The 13,854-nt window shown below is 36.4% G+C and overlaps 1 protein-coding gene across 1 annotated transcript in view; it reads right to left on the bottom strand.

The window, feature by feature from the left end:
- The window catches only part of LOC150090907 (arrestin domain-containing protein 3-like), a 229,872-nt gene that overhangs the window by 95,464 nt on the left and 120,554 nt on the right, over positions 1 to 13,854 (bottom strand). Inside the window, exon 4 of the mRNA XM_090380595.1 lies at positions 3,812 to 3,914. Coding sequence (XP_090236721.1) covers positions 3,812 to 3,914 — 103 coding nt within the window. The remainder of the gene's footprint in view (positions 1 to 3,811; positions 3,915 to 13,854) is intronic.

Genomic DNA, 13,854 nt, shown 5'->3' with positions numbered 1-13,854 from the left:
ACCAGAGCTCACATTTGCCAATACTAATCTCTTTTACCTTTTTTTCTCTTCAAGTTGTTATTTTCGCCTGAGTGTTCAAGGTCACCACAGCGTTGCTTGGTTTCTATACTATTCAACTTATACACGTGGAATCTCTCGCTGTAGAAATATCAATCATACTCAATAGTAATTTCACTTTCTTTGTATTTTTTTCCAACTGGACCACATCACTTCCAAAATGAATCAAACATGTATTATTCATATTATGTATACAGTTGAACTTAAATCCAGTGACCTCAGGACTTGATCCTTGTTGGATATTGAAATCAATCCTCAGTAAGTTGTTCAATGCATGATGACTATTAGCGAGTCAGGTTTAAAAACATGTTCACGTGCAAAAAAATCCTGGAAACTAGGAACCTGCAAGGAGATCTAATTGAAGTGCTTAAGGTTTTGAATGGATTAAGTAAGCTAAGTGTTGGCATCCACATTCTTTTTCAAACAACTCATGTAAAGTGGAATGATTGATGAAGAAAGGTTGCAAGACAGATGCAGGGAAATTTGCTTTCAGTCAGAGGATAGTTGATTGTTGGAACAATCTTTCATCTGGTGAAAGTGAGTAGTTTGAGTAGTTTAAGGAAGAATAAGACAAGTTATTAGAGGTAACGGAGTGGAGAACTTTGGGAATGTACTGGAAAATTTGCCACTACTAATACTAATCCTTATCTTCTGGACTTCAGATGATTATATCATGATCTTTAAAAAAAAAAAAAAAAGGCCACAAAAATATTAACTTATTGTATATATTACTGTACATGCATGCTATTTTTTTTTTTTCTTTCAAGAAAGGTAATGTACAGTACATGGTAAGTATAGTAAATATACAGTACATTCTGTATAATACAGTAAAAATAAAATTATTTCTCCTTCCAAAACATACTACACAAAGCACAGGCTTACCCTATTTTAGAAGGGGTAAAGCATAAAGTTTCTGCATTTGCTTCACCAAAGTCCCAATGTCAAGCAACTCTGACAATAAAACCATTTCACAATAGATAAAGGCTTAGTTATACATTTTGAAAGGTTACTCTCCTCTGTGGTACTTAATTTTCTAGCAGCAACATATTAGCAAATACAAATTAATGAAAGTTGCTACATTGCCACTGTTTATGAGCCATAAGCTAAAAGTCCTTAATAAAAACATTTGCTAAACAGCAAAAGTATCTAGTGACTTATCTCTAACTAATGCTTCTTGTATAAATTGTGAAACTCAGAAACTGAGTAATCTATCACTTATTATCAATGTGTACACTTTCCAACCTTACCTGCCACCTTCAGAAATTGAAAATTAGAAGACTTAAAAGCTCCACCTTAGGCTGAAATGCTAGGAACTGTGTTTTGGTACTAACCAGACAGCATTCCCAAACTTTTCTTCCTAATTAGTGATAACATATCAGATGCTACAGCAGTGGATAAATTGCACCATTAAATGCAAGAACTGTAGTTTAAAGTTTTTTACACCTCACTAGTTTTTTTTCAATCACATAGCCTCAGCTACTCAAAATATTTATGCTCTATGACTTGGTTAAAATTGACTATAGTGTACCATGCTAATTTATGTGAATCAACTACTGTTCACAACATACTAGCATCACTCAACAAATTCAAAAGCTTAAAAGAAAGTTAACAAACACAACTACATTTCACAAACAGAACAATCCACCTGATAACCAGTTAATGCTACTTACAAAAAAAAAAAAAAAAAAAAAAAAGAAATTTTAAACAAATATTTATTAAAAAATTGAATATGTAATCATCCATGTCGTAACCTATGACTTAAAAAGTTCAGAAAACAGAAGCATATTATAAGCCGCTTTTTTTTGTTTTGTTTTCTCTTGGTATTTGATGTTATGAATATAAACGTTTAATATGGCAAGTAATATCGCTTTTCCCACCATATGACATTAAATGTCATATCTGCAGAAACTGCAAAATGAAAGCTTACATTTTTTTTTTTTTCCTAACCTCAAAATACAAAGGAACATGTCTCTATACAGTTTTGAAAAAAAAATACTTGATTTTCTCACCGCACATTACTGTATTTGAAGTAACTGTAACAACTTTTTCGCATTAAATCTTGACTACTGTAAACTAGGCCTACACTTTTTTCACAACTGCGAAATATACTGATAAAGAACACTACAGACAATCAGGATTGGTACCAAAGGGAGTGCAACATCTATGCAAGTGCAACCTCCAGACTGAAAAGGGCTCCAAATCATACATTGCCAGGATTGAGGGCCTCCCCCTGATCCAAGCAACAACTCCTCCTTGCTGTCCTTTTCCCCAAAATTAATCGTAACACTAGACCTCTAACTCCACAACCAGCCATGAGGTCAATCAATGAACTGACAAGACATTACAAAGAAAAGAACACTTTAATATTTTCACAGCTGACTTTTCTAACAACCTTTGTTACCTGGGATTGAAACACCCCAGAACTGAGTCAATCTGGATCGAAAAGGGCAGAGACATATTTGGACTTTCTTCTCACTATGACTGAATTAATCAGACTCCAGTGAAAGTTGCTTGACAAAAAAATTTGGTTTTTCTGCTGATAAATTGGAAGAAAATGTTCTACAAGTAAGATGGTTTTCCCTTCAAGTGGATTAAAAATCTGAAGCTGCATATCTGTGTAATGAAGCAGTGAATATGTTAATAAGTAAAAAATAAATAATTTTCCCTACATATTAAAACGAAGAATTTCTTTATTTCTGAGTAAAGAACTGAAAACTTGTACAAAATAGAATTTCACAATATTAAACAAAAGTGAACAAGCAAAGCCACTTAACACATCATTAAATTTGGTAGGTTCATAAGGGAAAATAAAAATAAAATAACAAAATTGGTCAAAAATAAGAGGAAAACTAAACTTACTGGGAATGGTTTGAGCAAATTCAATGTTGATGGGATTCTTCCTCTTGCTCAGATTATGCACCTGAGGGAGCATAAATAAAAATTATTTAAGGAAAGTCAGCTGTAGAATAGATGTGCAGAAATTTTCCTTTAGCCACCGGGTGGTTAATTCCACAATGACTTCTGCAATTACTGATGGAAGTCATTGCGGAAGTTGAAAGCTTAAATAAATTCAAGGAAGAACTGGACAAACTTTTGAAGTGAATGGATGGGTGAAATGGGAAGTTTTTTTTTTTTTTTTTTTGGCTGATTCTGGTTGGCTGATTAAGCTTGCTTATACAGCATCATTTGCCTCTACTAACGGTATCTAGAATACTGCTTACATCCTTGTGATCTTTCATAAACAAAATCCAATATGTGGTCTACCCACTGTTTTACAGAATGAAATAAATGCGTCTTTGCCCCTTAGTAATGCTATTATATAACAATTAGAAACTACCTCATATTATTCTGACAGGTGCTTTCAAAACAACTGGTAAATCATAGGAAAAACTACATCAACAAACAGATTTTTCCAAAACAACTATTTGATATAATACTGGCTAATAAAAACTGTGCACTAGATTATAATAACTGTTTTCAGATGAAGAAAACAATGCATATTACTAATCACAATATAATTATTTTTTCATAAGAAATTTTCACAAATATAATCAAGCTATATGAACAGTTTCAATTACATTTAAGCAGATCTAAATAACTTTGAAAAATTACAAAAGTTTTAAAAACCTTGTAAATAATGTAGCTAATGCATATAAACTAGCATATTTCTGTGAAGATTAAACAAAGTAATAAATTTTAGTCTTCAACCTTATTTACTGATTTATAACTCCTACTACCAGATCAAATTTTCTACCTGGACAATATCCTTTTCTGTCTGTTCTGGCATAGAGAGAAATGGGACCAGAAGTACAACACCAACAACACAGTGTTTTTTCAACACTATTTTCTACTGGCATCTGTAAAAAATAAAACAGTAAAACCTTATTATAATGTTTTCACTTAGTGTTTTCATTTAGCAGGTTCCCCCCACCGCAACCTAAAGTCGACATATGCAACATTTTTTTCACATTCTAGTCTGGTACCACTTCATTTACCTATTTATTTGTGTGGCATTTCTGTAGGATTTTATGATTGACAAAGACATCCTAGGATGCTGAAAACTATAATTTGTTTTAACCTTGTTTTTACTGTATTTTAACTGAACAGTTTTACCAAATTTATGTGTAAATATACATTTTATAATTTCATTTTTATTGTTTTACCTCTTGTTATACTCAGTGGTGAGCTATAGGGGGCTTGCATGGTCTCGTGAGAGCCCATTGTTATTTTTTTTTTGAAAATTTGCAAGCCCATTGTTGAGATGATCATTTATTTTATAAATGAAATCCTGGATGCAATTATTGAGTATCCAGAGCCGAAAGTACGGTGGGGCGAGCGGGACCCCATTCCCAGTATTTTAATGACACAATCGATCAGTTAAGCATTTTAAAATTGCTTCATTTTTGATTTAATTACAGTCAAACATCCGTTTAACCAACTTCTTTATACTGATTTTTTGAAAATTCCTCTTGGTAATTACATTTAAAATAGAGTAGTTTCCATAGAATGAAGAAAATTTCCATGTAACGAACAGATTAGAAGAGACAACTTTGTATGCATTGTTCTCACCTCTGGCCGTTTCATAATATTAGTGGTATCTGTAAAACCTATGCAGTCACATACCGGAGAAGCTGTGCTAGTCAATACGCTTTTTCATAGCCAGTCAGAGGATTAAGAGGATTCCCACATGGATAATAGCCTCTGGTCTAGCTATGTTGTGGTTCCTGTTTACTCTGACAAACGGGCATATGTTTTTCGGAGAAGTGAGTGATCCACGCCTTCCAGTAAATTTCTCCTGTCTAAATTTACATGATCACAGGTAGCTGAATATCCGTGTGATTCCACATTTCGCACAATATTCGAAGAACTAGTGACAGTAGCAAAGTGTGTGGGGGGGGGAAATTGAGGCAACTAAGATATTATATAAACTTTGCAAAGATGAAATGTTGGCAGATTTTGAAATTTTGTCAAGGCTTTTACTGTGTAGAAAATGTTCTAAAATATAATGGCATAGGGGCAATAATTAAAAAAACTGTATGCATTATATCACCAATCTCCAAAAAACCAGTGCAAATTAAAGATGAGTTGCTAAAGAACTCTATGTGGAAACTATAAAGATCGGTCATGTGTTCAGGCAACGACGAGCAGCTTGTAGCTTGCAGATGGTAATTGCAGGTTAAGGGAAGTTTTTTGGTTTTTAGGAGCATTAGCAACTAAGGCCATATTGCTCCAGGATATGCGATGGTCATTCCTTCCGCATCCTCCGTATTTGGTGGTGACGGGCTCGAACCCCGGTCTAATCAAGAAGCGTGTGCTATGCACTGCTGCTCCTTCCCACCTGGCTACGGAGGCGCCTCTCCTGCATTGTGCAAACATTTTGAATTAGAAATTAAATATTCTAGATTATTAAATCGACTTTTAAATCTGGAATTTCTTAACCATTTGGCACTAATGATCGACATCCTTCAGAAGCTCTCTTATCTTTCAGAAGCTTTACAGATTCATTATGGTAAAAGCAGATAAATTAATTATTCGAACTATCAATCCTATTGCTAATTTGAAAAATTCTGAAGGAAATTATGAAGCTAAAATTGAGAGCATGTTGAAGTGGAAAGAATTTGAAGGAATCAAAATGGAAAGTAAGAACAGCAAAATTACCTTGTGACAAGTTATTAATGCAACAGAGTGATTTTAAATTAAATAAAGAAAATAATGATACCATTGTAAGGAATTTTAAACATATGCTACTGGAAATCGTGGAATATGAATGAACTTTTGTCTCAGTGGCAAGACGGTGAAAACCGAATAAGAAATTTGTTTTCTGATAAAATATGAAATAAAAATTAATGATTTTAGAGATTTTGTCGAAGACAGTTTATCTTTAAAATCGAGTGAAATTCCCTTTTCAATTAAGAAAGCTAGAAATAGCTTTGAAACAATTGAAAGTCATAACGAAGCTGAGTGAGCTTTCAGCATAATTAATAATATTGAGTGAATGAATGAATAGTGTTGACAATTAAACACGTTACAGATTATGATGACCATACATCTAAATGGAAAACCTCTGCTTCAATTTGATCTGGATCGTTATGTGAAGTCATTCCTCCGTAATAATAGCTCAGCTATTGAGCAAAGAAGAAGATTGAAAATAAATATTAATAAAGAAGTAAATTATATATGCCAATTTTTAGAATAAATTTTTCTTGAATATTTGTGTAATAATTTTTTTCATGTAATCTGTGATTTTTGTGTACCTTTTATAGAACAATTTCTTTTTTTATGTAATATCTGTTTTTATATTCTAGAATGTTTTGTGATAATTCATTATTAGTGATATGGGAAATATTCATGTTATTTTTTATTCGCAATATTAAAATTTTATTATGAAAAAAATGTATCCATTATATTTCCCAAGTTGTAAAAAAAAAAAAAAAAAGAATAAAAAACTGGTATGTCTGCCGAGCACGTGTAGTAGATGGTGTTATATGAAACATCCTTCGTTTCTTTTAGATATTTTGATTTGTATATATTGATTATGAAATAAAAGAGCTTTTGTATTGTAAATATTTTATTGATCATTCACAAATTTTCATAATTTCTTGAAGACAATATACAATGGATTTATGATAACTAAAGTAAGAGATGTATACTTGCTACTGCAATGTATCTAAATGTCTCTGCACCTAAAAATGCATCTAAATGTCGGGGCACCTAAAAATTGAATGTATGTTAGGTGCCCCGAACAGCTGCATATGCGAAAATGCAAGACGAAATAAGAAATTGTTGACAAATCTTTGTATTGTTGTGTTTGTTATTTGGTTTTTAGGAGCATTAGCAACTAAGGCCATATTGCTCCGGGATATGCGGTGGTCATTCCCTGACCTTTCCGCATCCTCCGTATTTGGTGGTGACTGGCTCGAACCCCGGTCTAATCAAGAAGCATATGCTATGCACTGCTGCTCCTTCCCACCTGGCTATGGAGGTGCCAAATCTTTGTATTGTTGCAGTCATATGACAAATGCTTGCAATCATACTATTCAAAAATTCCAAAAAGTTAGAACTCGAGATATCGTGCTGGTCACAAAAAATGCATCGCGCTCTAATCATACTACTAGTGAGTGCTCCACAAAGACTAGTGGTCTGAGCATGGGAAGCACCTCTGGCAGACGTCGCGGATGATGTCACTTCCGTGCCCAATCAGATTTGCTCAGTAGGTACCCCCCCAAAGGTTGTTTCACATCAAAAAGTTGGCAAAAGTGTGAGCCCATTTTAAAATATTCACAGCTCACTACTGGTTATACTTGTTGGTTGGTGAGATTAAAGAATATTCCAATATTGGTCATTCTAAAACAATTTATCCTCAAGTTTAATATTTCTTCATAACTTTTCCTTGATTTAAAATGATAATTTATTATTATTAGTAGTAGCAAATGACACAAGGAAGCAAGTTCATACAGCATCAGCTAAAAAAAAAGAAACACACACACACACCCCACCTCATTTGTCAATCCACTCTAATAATATGTCTAATTCTTCCTTAAATTCATTCAAACTATATCCACTTCCACAACACCAAATGAGTTTTGTTCCAACAATCATTTACTCTCTGGCAAATTTTTGCATATTTACCTGGTAACCATCCTTCCCCCCCCCCACCTTTTATTCAATTAACCCCAGGGGCTCACATCTGGGGAGTATGGGGTTGGCACTCCTAGGGTCCTGAGCTGGATATCATTACTCTCTTTCTTGTCTCTCTCTCTCTCTCAGAGTAACTTGGGATTTTTTTTTTTTTGGCTGGTGCAGCATAAGCCTCAAGCTTCCTTGCGCCATGTAGCTAATAATAATGTCCCATTCTATGTATTGTCTGAGAATAAATAAAATAAATAAATACTCTTTATTGTAAAATGAGGGAGAAAATGAATAGCTCTCTCTCTCTCTCTCTCTCTCTCTCTCTCTCTCTCTCTCTCTCTCTCTCAGAGTAACTTGGGATTTTTTTTTGGCTGGTGCAGCATAAGCCTCAAGCTTCCTTGCACCATGTAGCTAATAATAATAATAATGTCCCATTCCATGTATTGTCTGAGAATAAATAAAATAAATAAATACTCTTTAGTGTAAAATGAGGAAGAAAATTAATAGTGTCGTTATACAAGCCCTTCACAGCCAAGCATGCCAAGGTTAACAATAAAAGTTAATATAAAAAGCAAATAAAGTAAAATTATTAAGAATTATAAATAATATGATGGTAACAAATAAAATACAGAAAAAATTTTCAAATATTCAGCAGCAGACTACTTGTTTTGGTATGAATCTATTCATTAAACAGAGGCTGTTGCTGTGACAGATAAGCACAGGTTCTGACCTCATACAAGGTGGTGGCACCCACCATGAACACTGCTCCCAAATGTTTGGCTCAGAGATAACACCAACAAACATTTTCAATGTGAAGAGAATTCTCCTCTCCTGAATAGTTGTAGGTAACCTACTTAGGAGAAACTGTTGAATCATAAGTCTGCCCCTGTGACTTTTGATCCCTCTACCCATCCCCTATTTCTCCTTACTCGGGTGGACTGCCTTCTCTATCTGTCCACTTTAGCTTGTTCCTCACATTCAGATCCCTCTTCCTCTTGTTCCCCAGACCTTCTCTTCTCTTCTCTTCTTCTCTTTTCTTTTTTCTTTTTTTTTTTTTTTTAACTTGGTCTTCGTCCAGGACGCTCAGGCGACCCTGGCGGAGACTAGCCAGAGAATAATGGGCAGCCTGGCTACCTCCTAGCGGTGTGTGCGGGCAACGTGAGGTCCCACCAGGGGCCCTGCGGCCAAATGCCAGGACACCCAACAGAACCTAACGCAATATGTCATATACAACAGACAACACTTTTCTGGCATTTACAGTAGTTCTGTATTTCTTCACAGCGTACATATGGCGCAGATGTGAGAAATCACAGGTGGCGCCTGACCCTAACACTATGCACACTATGTTGAATCATAAGTGTGGTGCATTGTTGGGAAGGAAGGCAAAGATTGGTCAACATCCATTTCAGCAGCCAGAATTATGAGTGGATTTTTTTACATTTGTGGGAGTGCAGAGACCCAGATTTCACTGCCTTGTGGGTCCCCTGCATTGATGGTTCTGGTTATTGCCTTATCATGAAAATTGAGGACAATAGTTCTCTCACAAAGCAGCATATGCAAAAGCCACAGAAGGTCATCATCATCATTATTCCATCTTTTATTGCTTTCAGCCAGTGTCTAGTAAAGAGTAGCATTAGTAGAGCAATATGATGCAAGAAAGTAAACTTATACATCAGCAAACAAAAAAAAAAAAAAAAAAAAAAATTTCCCATTTCACCAACCCACTCAACTCCAAAACTTTGTCTAGTTCTGCCTTGAATTTACTTAAGCTGTCAACCTCCACAACAGCAGATGAGAGCTTGTTCCAACAATCAACCACCTGGAGGCTAAAAGCAAATTTCTGCACATCAATTCTACAACTGTTGTTTTTCAATCTGAATTTATGCCCCCTCGGGAGTAATCCGAGCAAGAGGAAGAATCCCATCAGCAATGAGCTTGCCCAAACCACTCAAAGCCTTATACACCTCAATCAGATCACCTCGTAGGTGCATAGTCTCCAGACACTGAAATTTGCAGAACTTAAGCCTTTCTTGGTAAAAGAAACCCTTTGTTCCACTCACCAATCTCATTGCCCTCCTCTGTTCTTCTTCCAGCAGCTCTACATCCTTCCCAAAATGAGGTCTACAGACTTGTATGCAGTACTCAAGGTGTGGCCTTATAAAAGGGGATAATCATCTCCTTATTACTGCTAGAAAAATTCCTGTATATTATTCAAAAGCCTGTCTGCACTGCTCAGAAAACTTTATATCTGACTGCACAATTACCCCCAGGTCTCTTTCATTCTCCACTTGCCTCAGTGTAGTACTGCACAGTTTGTACATTACACTGGGGTTACTGCTACCTATATGCAATACATAATTTGTCAATGTTAAAACTTCAGTTGCCACCTCTCAGCCCATCTGTTCAACTTCTCTAGATCCTGTTGCAGTAGTGTACTGTTATTACTGTCATTAACAACCCTGCCAAGCTTCGTATCATCTGAAAACTTTGACATTAAGCCTGATATATTTGAGGCCTCCGTAGCCAGGTGGGCAGGAGCAGCAGTGCGTAGCACACGCTTCTTGATTAGACCAGGGTTCGAGCCCATGACCACCAAATACGGTGGATGCGGAAAGGTCAGGGAATGACCACTGCATATCCCCGGAGCAATATGGCCTTAGCTGCTAATGCTCCAACTGCATATCCCCGGAGCAATATGGCCTTAGCTGCTAATGCTCCTAAAAAACCAAATAACAACATAACATAACAACCTGATATACCTTCATCAATATCACTGATAAATACAGAAAACAGCGGGCACAACACGAAACCCTGGGACACTCCACTAATAACATTAGTCCACAAAGAGCAGTGTCCATTGATTACCACTCTGTCTTCTCCAACTCAACCATCCTTTTATCCAAAGCAGCAACTTGCCCTTAATATCATACTACTCCAATTTGTACAGTAGTCTTCCATATAGGCCAGGGGTAGCTTGGTGAAGACGTAGCTTTCTGTCACTGCTGCAAGCTGATAAAATTTCTTTGAAATTTTATCGTATTTTTGATTAATTAGGGTATTAATTTGTGTTTTACAAATAGATTAAATAGGCTTAGTAGCATCATTAGCATATTTTTTTAAAAATTTAGCTATTGACTTTGTAAGTTATAACTCGCTACTCTTACCACTATTGTATTGGTGTTTTGGCTAGAATATCGTACCATAATCAGTAGCATAGAAGAATAGGAGGGTTTTAATTGTAATAAGTATTTTGAAGGTTTTAATCACTTTTTGGGCATATATCTTTTGTAGTTAGCTAATGATATAACTAATTTAGCATTGTGATCGTTACAGTATAGCATAACTTGATAATATATCTCGAATTTGAGAGCTAAGGTATAACATAAAACTATATAGTGGAATATATATTACTGCATTAGCTTATTTTTTTTTTTTTTTTTGGTAGTTGTTGGCGCATAGGCTTCTGTGGCCATAATGCACCTCCCAAGGTTTTTTTTTTGTAGTACTTTGATTCAAGCCCGAGGCGGGAATCGAACCCGCGACCTTTGGGTTGCCAGGCAGGCACTTTACCCACCCGGCTAGCCCGGTCGGCTGCATTAGCTTAGTATAGTATTGTATAGTCAAGTGTAGTATAATAAATTAAGCAATTAAATTTATTAACCTTATTAATTTTAACTGTTAATTAATTAAATCATATTTAAACGGAAATCATGCCCCAGACTAGAGCAGCAAAGCAATGTGCACAAAGTAGCGGGAGTGCTGTGGCTTGGGTGAGAACTGAAGGGGACGATTCTCCAATGCATCACAGCGTAAAGAAATGTGCAACTCGATTTAAGCAGTGTGAAGAAGTTAGGTGCCAACTCAGCATTGTTATGGGCCTTTATGAGAGCTTGAAGGGCAGGATAGATGCCCTCAAAGGACTTAAATTGGGGGACCCATTAAGCTCTCAGCTTCCCACATCAATGCCAGAGCTTGCACTTGGCATTGATGTGGGAGCAGAATGTGCTGGTTCCACAGAAGCTAGTTATTTTCGGTGACTCTTTTGTCAGGAAGACGGGAAATATATTGTGCAAAAAGGATAAGTGGAATACATGATGAGAACATAAATGGAAAACATGATGTGCAAAAAGGATAGGAGGGAATACATGATGAGAACCTTGTCGATCAATTTGGCACTGGAAAGATTGTGCAAGGCTGATGGGATGGGACAGACTTAAATAGAAACGGTTCAAGAATGTTTGCTAATGCTAACGAGGCAGTGTTAGGTGGGTCGGAAAACTGTTATCTTGGGGGATTCACAGACTAATAGATTAACGGTAGCCACAAGCAGAGGTGAAAGTGATTCTTGCATTGCTTCCATTGGAATAAGCAGCCTAGAAAGCGAGGTACTGGGGATTTCAAGGGCTGCTGGGAGACATAATGAAACAAGTAAATAGGTTGTGTAAGGGTAACTAAGAGTAAGAATAGGTGTATGTATACTTGCATGTACACCAATGCTAGGAGTAGCATTAGTAGGGCATATGATGCAAGAAAGCAAGCTAATATAGCATCAGCCAAAAAAAAAAAAAAAAACACCCTTCCCAATTCACCCATCCATTCACTCCAAATGTTTGCTAGTTCTGCCTTGAACTTATTTAAGTTGCTTACCTCCATTACAACAGACGGAAATTTGTTCAACTATTAACCACCCGCTATAGTAAATAAATTTGATGAATTTGAAGTATGGTCAAGACATCAAAAGTGGATATTGTTGGCATATCATAGACATAGTGCCACACGGATATAAGCTGTGCAGAATTGGAATTTTGGGAACATAACGTGTACAGAAAGGATAGACAGGACAGGAAGGGAGGAGGGGTTATGCCGTTAGTTAAGAAACAATCTAAGGAAGTGTATCCAATTGACATTGGTGGACAATGCAATGTTGAGTCAGTGTGGTGTGACATAAGCACTGGGAAAAGGAAAATGAGAGTAGGTATGTTGTTATAGGCCTAATAAATCTGATGAGTATAATGAGAAATTGTGCAGAGAAATAGAGTGGGCCAGTAAAACAGAATGTCTAATAATGGGGAATTTTAACTTTCCAGATATTAACCGGAACTTGTGGGTTGGTCACTTGCATACTAGCAAGACTGTGGATTTATTGGATGACTTTTCTACAGCAACATGTTCAAGAGGCATCCAGAGGGAGTAATACTCTTGATCTGACAATCAACAGTGATTCTTCTTGTGTTAAGAATCTGCAGATAAAGGAACCACTTGGTGGCACTGATCACATTGTACTGATGTGAGATTTACTTAAAGATGTAACTACCATCAGACCATCAGGGGTATGGGGAAGGGTTTTTGTTTTCGTAAAGGTGACTACAGTAGTCTCAGAGAGTTTTTAAATTCTATTATAGCGCTAATTCTGCCCTTTCCTATTTTTCAAAGTTCCCATGACTGAATTGTCTGTACAGTCCTATCTAGATCTTTTTCAAAAGCTTCGATATAATATCACTTTAAGTACTTTAAGTACCAAATGAAAAGCTCAAGGCGAAGTAAAAATCCTCAAGTAAAAGCACATATTTTTCTTAATATAATCGCAAAATTAGTCGCTATAGCTGCGTAATAAATGTGTTAGCCAGCAACAGCTATCTCAGTTAGCCACTTGCAAGTGTAATGTAAGATTTTTGTAAACACCGGATGGACACGTTCATTTAAGATGCAAATTAGGCCAAAGGGAGATGGTAGAGTGGCTCTACGTGTCGCTGGAAAATTCGAGAGGTGGCGTGAGATACCTCTTTGAACCCAGTGCTTTTCCATGACTCATCATGGGAAAACATCAGGCATCTTAAGACTCGGCTCCTACCAATGAGAAAGAAGTTTTGTATAAACAATGTGGGCAGGCTTGGGACATAAAAAGCAGACCCTCGCAAGGAGAGAGAGAGATCATCGGACGGAGGGAGTCGGACAAGAAGAGTCATCGTCAAGAGACGACGGACGGAGAGGAACAGGAGGACACGAAAGGAAGGACCGAAGAGCCCAGCCAGAAGCTGACCGTTATTTTGCCAAGCCAACCGAAGAGAGCCACAGCGTAGACCGATCAACCTAGTGTGATCTTTAGAGCGGGTAAGTTAAAAATGATATAAGCATAGCATGCAATGTAAGGATATTAGTGACCATGAT

Source organism: Mastigoproctus giganteus, chromosome 1 (assembly GCF_048544385.1).
Source record: "Mastigoproctus giganteus isolate SK-2022 chromosome 1, ASM4854438v1, whole genome shotgun sequence".
NCBI lineage: Eukaryota > Metazoa > Arthropoda > Arachnida > Uropygi > Thelyphonidae > Mastigoproctus > Mastigoproctus giganteus.
The sequence above is the reverse complement of the archived record's forward strand: the minus strand, read 5'-3'. Positions and strand labels throughout refer to the sequence as shown.